The sequence below is a fragment of the Apium graveolens genome, chromosome 10 (genome assembly GCF_009905375.1).
Source record: "Apium graveolens cultivar Ventura chromosome 10, ASM990537v1, whole genome shotgun sequence".
NCBI classification, from domain to species: Eukaryota; Viridiplantae; Streptophyta; class Magnoliopsida; order Apiales; family Apiaceae; genus Apium; species Apium graveolens.
The window spans coordinates 231,412,019-231,421,601 of NC_133656.1; the positions used below are offsets into that span (position 1 = coordinate 231,412,019).

General features: G+C 44.6%; 1 protein-coding gene across 1 annotated transcript; it reads left to right on the forward strand.

Moving 5' to 3' along the window:
* On the forward strand, positions 1–1,555 carry LOC141691980 (uncharacterized). Its single transcript, XM_074496728.1, has 3 exons — positions 1–177; positions 364–720; positions 1,544–1,555. The coding sequence occupies exons 1-3, from the start codon at positions 1–3 to the stop codon at positions 1,553–1,555; spliced, it is 546 nt and encodes a 181-aa protein (XP_074352829.1).
* The last annotated feature ends 8,028 nt before the right edge of the window (positions 1,556–9,583 follow it).

Consider the following 9,583-nt stretch of genomic DNA (forward strand, 5'->3'; position numbering starts at 1 on the left):
ATGAGCCCTTGGCCCTTCTCCATATGGGGAATTGATCTGATTGGGGAACTCCCGAAGGCCAGGGGAGGCGTCAAGTATGCGGTAGTTGTGGTAGACTATTTCACTAAGTGGGCAGAGGCCGAGCCCCTAGCCACTATCACAGCGAGAAAGCTCAGGGAGTTTGTATACAGGGCTATTGTATGTCGCTATGGCATCCCTTACAAGCTGATATCTGACAATGGGAAACAATTTGATAGCAAGGAGATGCGAGAGTTTTGTGAGCAGCTGGGGATTCAGAAGAGCTTTAGCGCAGTCTGCCACCCCCAGAGTAACGGGCAGACAGAGGCTGTTAATAAAATCATTAAGCATACCTTAAAGGCAAAGCTTGAAGAGAAGAAAGGAGCATGGCCAGAAGAACTCGCCCGGGCCCTATGGTCTTACAACACTACACCCCGAACCACAACTGGAGAGACCCCTTTCTCTCTGGTGTATGGGTGTGAAGCTATGGTGCCCGTTGAAGTGGGAGCAGGATCTTTTCGAAGGGACAACTATGACTCAGAGGCAAACGAGGTCAATCACCGGCTCTATTTGGATATGATCGAAGAAACTCGAGAAGAGGCTCAGATCAGGATTGCGGCATATCAGCAGAGGACAGCTAGGCATTACAACAGTAAGGTTCGAGCCCAAACTTTCAAGGTGGGAGATTTAGTTCTGCGTCGGGTCATGCCAAATACCAAGGTGGTGAGTCACGGAGTCTTGGAAGCAAATTGGGAAGGCCCTTACAAGATAAAATCGGTGCTCTGGGAGGGAACCTACCACCTCAATGATATGCAAGACAAGTTGATCCCAAGAGCCTGGAACGCGGAACACCTTCGCAAGTATTATCAGTAATATTATTCTTTTCAGACTTAGTATTATCTTCAAATATTCCTAAGTCTCGGGGGGTAGTGCCATATAGGTGCCTCCCTGAGACCACAAGCATGTATTCCTTTCACTTCCCATTATCTATGAATAAACGATTGATCTCTATTTGTGCACTTGATATTTTAACTTCTGTTAATAGATTAAATACCCAGCAGGGGACCCCATCCTTGGGAACCCATGCGAGGACAGAACAGTTGTTTTATTAACATGTTAAATCAAGCTGGGCCCCGACCCGCTTGATGCCAAGAACATGAAACGAGCCGGGCCACGGCCCGCTTAGACAAATACGAACACATAGTAGATAAAAGATGTGGATAGAGATATAGGCCCGCGATGCGAACTCATACCCTGGCCCTCAAAACCATAAATGCGACCCAGGGGGCCCAGCCCTCCATCAAACATACTCAAAGTCGCATGATGCGAGGAGAAGACACATGCGAGCTCCTAGTGCGAGCACACCTACAACACCTGCGAGTCGATGCGGGCTTGTTCCACTTGGCATTCTCTTTCAATGGTCGTTTGATTGAACAAATGACACGAGCTGAATAAATTGGGCTCGCGGTGAAGGGGTAACGCTCGCCATAAGCGGCCAGAGTTATGATTACTTTTTGGTCAGTAGAAGTATGGTAAAAAAAAACAGCTAGCACCGTAAAGACATACGCGCGGGCACAAAAAACTTAGACATTTTATACAAACAAAAGTTAAATAAGTTATGCCCCGAGGCAGAATATTTCAAATACAAGCGCGAGGCGAGAGGGGTGCCCGCTTACCCAGTCAAAAGTCTAGTTCTAATCAAAATTACATCAAGGGTTATCAGCCTCTGCTCCCTCACGATTTTCACCAGCGACCTGGGCCTTTTCGGCCGCGAGCCGAGCCTCCTCAGCAATTTGGGCATCCCTCTCCATCTCCAGCTTCAACTTGTCAGCATGCCTCGCTGTGCTCGCACCCAGAGCCGCCCAATCGAAGTCAGGAACCTTCTTCATAAAGACTTTCATGAAATTCCTGGCCCCCAGGTTCCTAGCATCAGCGAGGGCGGCCTCACGGCCCTCGGTCAGGGCAGAGACTGATCCCTCCAGCTCGAGCACCCTCTCCTCGAGGGCATCCTTCTCCTTCTTACATGCCTCAGCAGCCAGGTCATGAGCCTCCTTCTGCTCCCTTAGGGCCTTGTCGTGAGCAGCGTTCAGGTTAACTATCTTCTGATTATAGTTGTTCACCAGCGTAACTTTCTCTTGCCCGTGCTCAACGACCTTACTCTGAAGGGACCTAACTTTAGCCTCGAACTTTGTGTTGGTCTGGCTGAGGGCTCGCATCTCTCGAGCCTTAGATAACTGACGATAGTATACTTCGGCCGCGGCTCAGGAGAGTGCATCCTGGTTAACCTCGAGAGCAGAAGAAGACCAATCCTTTAAATCCTGCTCGCTGATGTGACCTTGGGCGAGCCGGCCGAATGTGGTCGTAACCATAGTGGCAGAAGAAGAAGAGGGAAGAGGAGCATCAGAGGGAGCAGCTTTCTTTGGCTCAGGCTCGCCAGTTTTTCCTTCTTTACCTCTATGCCTCTTTAGTCGAGGAGAGGGCCCTGAATCCTTGAGATGCTCAGAGAGAGTAGTCATGCGGGCCGGAGGATTGGCCTGAGAGCGAGCCCTTGTGCTCGCAGCTGCGGGCTGAACTGGGCCCGAGGCCGCAGCCTGCTCAGCCTCTTCCATGAAGGGGATAGGGGAGATGGCCATTTCTGAAAAAGAAAATAACAAAGCAATAGATTAGTCACAACAAGATGCAAAGGAAAGAAGTAATGCGAGCAGGTGAAAAATACGGAGAATTAAAGTGCAATGTGAAACGAGATGCATGCAGGAAAAGTGAGCACACGAGCACACGAGCTCGCGCATGCGAGCAGCCAGGCCCGGACGTGCGGGCCCGATATTCTTACCCTTTCTGGATCTCTTCCTAGATTTCTTCTGAGGAGTCAGCCTCACTCCTTCCTTCAAAAACCCACATGCGACCAGATTGGAGGTCGTTATGAGTTTTCGGATGTCCCGGTCCGCCTTAGGAAGGTTTAGAAGACTGTCCGCGTTTATCTTTTCCTGTCCCACAAGGACAGTGCGAGGCGGGGTGGCTGGAGATAAAAGAAATTCTTGTTAAAAGGAAAGAGCTATGGTAGAAGAGACGAGAGCGGGCAGGAGAAAACTTACATGGATTATAATAAAAATGAGTCTAGACTCGAGGCACCTCGTGGATATAGAAGTAAGGGCTTTTCCACTTCCCTGAGTTGCTCGGCCCGTTGTGGATGAGGTTCTTCTTGTTGAAGCACGGCCAGACAGAGAAGTAGAAATACCCAAAGTCGTTAGGAGAATGCTTCAAATGGAGGAAGTAACCCAGCTGCCTCGTGGTTAGAGAAGGGCACCCGCATTTGTGGTACATGATGTACAATGCGAGGGCGGCCCGGTATCCGTTTGGATTGATCTGAAGGGGTGCGAGCTGGAAGTACTCGCAAACATCTTTGATGAAGGGATGAAGAGGAGAGGAGATTCCCAGCCTTAATAGGAAGGTGGACAAGACCATGCGAGGCACCCTGCCTCCATTCTCCGAGTGATTGAATCTATAGCATCTCATATGAGGTAGGGGCAAGACAATATGGCCCTCGAGCTGAAACTGCTCAATGTGCTCGGCCAGATGTTTCTGAGTCAGCGAGGTAGGCAGGTCGCGGCAAGCGAGCACCTTAACCTCCTCGTTTGCAGTTGAGCTCTCCTCCCCATCAGGAATGATCTGCCTTTTGAAAACAATCTTACCCTCGAGCTCGGGCTGGGCAGGAGGCACATAAGGCTCAGGAGAGGCCGCGGGGGCATAATTATAGTTACAAATCTTGTACTGACTTGTAACATCTGCCACCTCCTCGCTCTGAGGAGAGTCATAGGACCAATACGAGCCGTCCTCTTCACCCTCGAGTCCCAAGATGGGATATTCAGCAGCTACAGGCTCTTTTCCTTTCTTCCCGGTGTCATAGTATGCACTTCCCAGGTCGCTGTCAGTTGATTCTGAGTCAAGGTGAATGGGGTCGAGGTGGTTAGCTGCTGCTTGCCTCAGACGGGCTGCCCTCTCTTCGGCCATTTCTCTTAAAATCTCCTCGGCTCGGTCCTTATCCAAGGGAGCAGGCTCGCGGTTTAGCAGCTCTTCTACCCCAAGGGAGGCTGGAATATGAGAGAGGTCCATGGGCCTATTTCTCCAATTATATATATTCTTCTCCCTGGTAAAATCCTCAGGGTTCGGGTCGAGGTGAATATCAAGCGAGCCGGATCCAGCTGCTCGCATCGAGTTCTCAACTCTGGCAATGTTCAAAGCCCCTTGAGGGGTGATAGCTGAGCCGGGAGAGATAGGTTGGCTAAGACGACCAGAAAGAGAGGTCAGCTCGTGTTGGAAGTCCTTGGAGCCTCGCTGCTCAGGAGGGTATTGGTTTAATGGGGATGGAGTAGCTGAAGAGCAAGCCGGGCTAGCAGAGGTGCGAGCCGGGCTCGAGGAAGAGCGAGATGATCCATAGGAGCGGGCTGAAGACGCACTCGACATCTGTAAAAGATGGTGAAAATTAGTGTGTGGCCCTAAAAAGAAAACAAAAAAAACAAGTATGGGATCGCACCTAAGTGTCCTCACATCTCACACGGGATCGCACCTAAGTATCTAAATGAGCAAAAGGACTCGCATCGCGCGTTGTGGTTGTGTGTGAACTCGCATCGAACAGGTGGTGTGTGCTCGCATGGTGTGCGTGAATAAAGCATGAATAAAAAACGGGCTCGAATCGAAGAGTACCTGTGGGAGAGGTGTATGAAGATCCTGATGAATCTGGTCCCGGAGAATATCGCCGCCGGTAGACGGTTCTTGTTGAAATGATAATCTTCGCCGTGGTAGATCCTTGAGCAAATTGAGCAGCAATTCAGGAAGTGTTCTTAGAAATGTGAGAAATGAATTGAAATCTCACATATTTATAGGAGATAGGAGAGAGAAAGGAGGAGGCGACACGTGTCGTCATCTCATAAGATGACACGAATCCCCACGCCAGCTGTCCAACGACTGTCAAAATGAATGCAAAGATGAAAGGCATGCGAGGCGAGACACGCGAGGCGGCTTGGTGTGGCCTGGTGGGCTCACACTTGCGAGGCCATAAAAAGATTAGAAAATACCTAGCCTCAAGATGCGACCAGGAATTTTGGGGGGTAGTTGTTATGCCCGCTTTCGGCCATGGGCCCTAAACAGGTCCCTGTGGGTGCACTAAATAGCTGGACTCTTGTGTGTGGGCTAGAACCATGGATTTATATGACTTGGGCCAGCACATGCGGGCTAGGCTCGTAACATGCGAGCTGGGTTCACATGCGGGCTGGGCTCGTAACATGCGAGCTGGGTTCATATGCGAGCTGGGCTCATGACATGAGAGTTGGGCTCAAACATGCGAGCTGGGCTCAAGTGAGGACATGCGAGCTGGGCTCACACATGTAAGGTGAGCTCACATTTGTCATTTGGGCTCTCATATGCGAGCTGAGCTCGGTTGTGCCCACGCGAGGTGGGCTCAGGTGCCTTCATGCGAGGTGGGCTTAGCTGCCCACACGCGGGCTGAGCTCATGAGCCCACATCTTATAGAAACAGAGGTAACATTATATTTATTATTTGAAGGCGGTGCGGGCCGAGGTGACCAGGCCGGGCCGCATCGAAAGACTTTGTGTACAACATGGAAAGTGACTCATAGATGACTGAGTTGCTCGTAGATTTCGGGGTCGACACGGGTTGTTCCTACAATCACGGGAAGGATTGCGGAGATTCCGCGAGATTGTAGGAAGCGTGTGGAGCCGATCGAGATTTACGTGACTAATTGGCTGAAGGCCTGACTTTATCGTGGGCTTGGGCTGCACGGGCTGAAGAGTCCTAACCCTAGCCTACGTGACTTGTTCCCCAAGAACTACGTGAGGCTTGATCCCTATAAATAGGGTACGTAGGCACTTGTATGGGACATGAGTCGACACTTGATAGAGAATAACAAACCCTATTCTTTCTTAAGGAGTCCACATACAAGCTCAGCCACCACCAAACAACCTTCCTCCGCCCTCAAACACTGTCCTTGATCTTTGTTCCGCCCATTAACCTCCACAACATTGTTATACGAAATTCTCCCTATAACAATAGACAAATCTTTACTTTTTGCCAAAAAAAAACAGCTGGACGATATTTTATCCAACAGCTGCAACATTTTGTGTGATTATGTTTTGTTAGTTAAAGTAACTTTTAACAGAAATGTCTTATATAAGCATTTAGGTAGACAGATTGAAGATATCGGGAGAACAAAGAAAGACTAGCCAAATCGAAATCACAGGCAGCGAGAAAAGGAGTCGACATGTTTAAACTGCCACCATTGTTTGTTGATCTTTTACCACCTGAGATGCACTCTCATGTTAAAAAGGTTACCCCACTAAACTTGATAAATATACTAAGACTGCTGACACGTCAAAATCAGAAGAGTTAAGTCAACATAGTTATGGCGGGAAAAGTTAGTTAGAATAACTAACTAACTCTGAGAGAAATAGTTTTAGATATATAGATTCAAAAACTTTACTTTCAGATTTACTTCAATTTATTCTCTGTTGAACAAACAAAGAGATGTAATCAGTGAGTAGTAGTTCATAGTTTGTATTCATCTTCTTCTTCATCTTGAACATTATGAGCTTGAATGTTAAGTTTGTATAAAGTTTGTGTTCATTTTAAGAATCATAATATGGTATCACCGCTTCCGGTAACGATTCTACCAAGCAATTGATTGGTTTCCGCATTGTTAATTGAGAGGTATTAATCTCTATTCGATCAATATTTCAAGATCATCGTTTATTTGTTGATTTTGCGTCTGGAATCCATCTGTTATGTGATTTCCTGTGAGTTTTTCATCTCTTGTCTTGTCTCGATTAAGATTCTATCTTCTTTCGCTTGATATCAAATTTGTTTCGTTTCCTTGATATTATCCGCGATTGATTCTTAAAATCTCTTGTTGAATTGTTCATTTCTTGATCAAATATTATCAAACATCTTGTTACTTTTCTTGCTTACAAATTGTTTGTGAAAATGTCTACATCACAACAACAAACTCAAACCACTGATACTTCTCTTCTTGATCCTTCTTCTCCTTACTACATACACCCCTCGGATAATCCTGGTATGAAACTAGTATCGTTTAAGTTTGATGGAAATAGTTTTAGTGATTGGAAAAGATCGATGTTGATCAGCTTAGCAGCTAAGAACAAGGTAGGTTTTGTTGATGGAACGATTGTGAAACATGTATCTACTGACAGTACTTATAAGGCTTGAGATAGATGTAACAATATGATGATTTCATGGATTTTGGGGGTTCTGGATCAAGATATTTCAAGGAGTGTGCTGTATTTTACTACATCAAGAGAAATTTGGCTTAATCTTGAAGAACGGTTTGGTCAAGCATCTGGAACTGTCTTGTTTTCAATTCAGCAGTCACTTCAAGACCTGAAACAAGGAAATGATAGCATTTTAAGCTATTACACTAAGATCAAAATGTTGTGGGATTAATTGGACTCTATTGATACAATTCTTATCTGCAATTGTACACATTGTACATGTACTATTACTGCAAAATTAATGAAGTCTCAGGAAGATAGAAGACTGGTGGAGTTCTTGATGAAGTTAACAGATGGGTATGAAGTCATTAGAGGAAGCATCTTAATTATGAATCTGTTACCATCAATTTGACATGCTTACAGACTCTTGGTACAAGAGGAGAATCACAAGAAATTGTCACATGTGTCTACCGGGACAGATGAATCTATGGCATTTGCAGTAAATGGAAGATTCAGTCAAGAAAGATTTAAACCACAACTCACAAGGAATAGCTATTCTGATTCACGGGGCAACAAGCCAAGTTCTTACTATTGTGATCACTGCAAGATGATTGGTCATACTATACAAAGGTGCTACAAGTTGATAGGATACCCGCAGAGTTTTAGAACTGACAAAGACAAAAGAGCTGCTGCTGCTCAAGTAGAAGATGTTCCATCTAATAATAATAATCAGCCTATGACTTTTACAAATTCTTAATATATGCAGATTCTACACCTTTTAGGGAAAGAGAAGTCAGAAGAGTCAATGAAGAAAGAAGAGACCACAAAATCTGCTCATGTAGCAGGTAAATTCTGTTTCTTATTTTCAAATGGATCAAGCTGGATAGTAGATAGTGGTGTTACAGATCACATGTGTTATGATATGTCTTTATTCACTTCTTGTACTGAGTATTAAAGTGCTAGTAGTTTCATTACCATACCCAATGGAAAGCAAGTTAAAGTTTCGCACGTTGGTATAGTATACATTAATGAAGAGATTACACTTGAAGATGTACTTTATGTACCAGATTTCAAGTTTAATCTAGTATCAATTCCCAAGTTATGCAAAGACAAAGGTTGTACAGTAACATTTACAAATGATTCTTGTTTTCTTCAGGGGCCTTTGATGAGGCCACAAGCTCTTGATAATCTCAAAGATGGGTTGTATTACTTGGACAGTGTAAGAAATAAAGACAATAAATCAGGCACTGCAAGTAAACAGGTCAATCTCACTTCCACTGTACATAATCATGCTTTACAGAATTCTAGTAGTTGTAGTAATAAAAATGCCACTAAAGCAAAGCTTTGGCATCTTCGAATGGGACATCTTCCTGTAAATATGCTGAAGTACATCAAGAATTTTAATGATAGTTGTACACTAAATGGAATCTGTTAGATATGTCATATGGCTAAGCAGACAAGGATACCTTTCCATCTTAGTACTTCTACTTCAGTATCTGCATTTGAATTAGTACACATGGACACTTGGGGAGCTTATAGGGATTCTACTTACAATGGATGTCGATTTTTTCTTACACTGGTAGATGATTTTACAAAAATGACATGGGTTTTTCTGATGGTACATAAATCTGAAGCTGCAGAAATTTTTGAGAAATTTTACCATCATGTGTGTACTCATTTTGATAAGAAAATAAAAAATGTTAGAACTGACAATGCACCTGAACTCTGTGTTGGGAAAATGAAGCTATTTTACGAGAAAAAGGGGATATTTCATCAGAGAACCTGTGTTAACTCTCCACAGCAAAATGATGTGGTGGAGAGAAAACATAGGCATCTATTAGAGACTTCCAGATCATTATTTTTTCAGTCAAAGCTTCCAATTTAGTACTGGGGAGATTGCATCTTATCTGCTACCCACTTGATTAACAGAATGCCACTTCAGAGTCTACAATTCTTAAGTCCTTATGAGAAATTATATGGTGAACCTCCAGATCTATCTTACTTGAAGGTTTTTGGGTGTTTGTGCTTTGTCAGTACTTCTAAAGCAAACAGAGGGAAATTTGATGCTAAGGCTACACAATGCACATTTATCGGATATCATCCATACAAATAAAGGATATAAGTGTCTGAATATGGAAATTATAATTATTAGGGATGTTGTCTTCCATGAGCAACATTTTCCTTTCCACTTACAGTCTACGGTACAATCTAAACCCCCTGCCATTTTTTTGCCCACTTGTACATATTTTACGCCCTTTCATGATACTATCTTACCATATGTTCTAGTTTCTGAACACCTAGAATCACACAGTCACTCAGGTACAAATAATTCAGATACTACACCAGAT

Coding starts and splice junctions, on each gene's coding strand:
- LOC141691980 (XM_074496728.1), top strand. CDS start 1: ATGAGCCCTTGGCCCTTCTCCATATGGGGAATTGATCTGATTGGGGAA. Junction 178..363: donor AGTTTGTATACAGGGCTATT/GTATGTCGCTAT, acceptor TTAAAGGCAAAG/CTTGAAGAGAAGAAAGGAGC.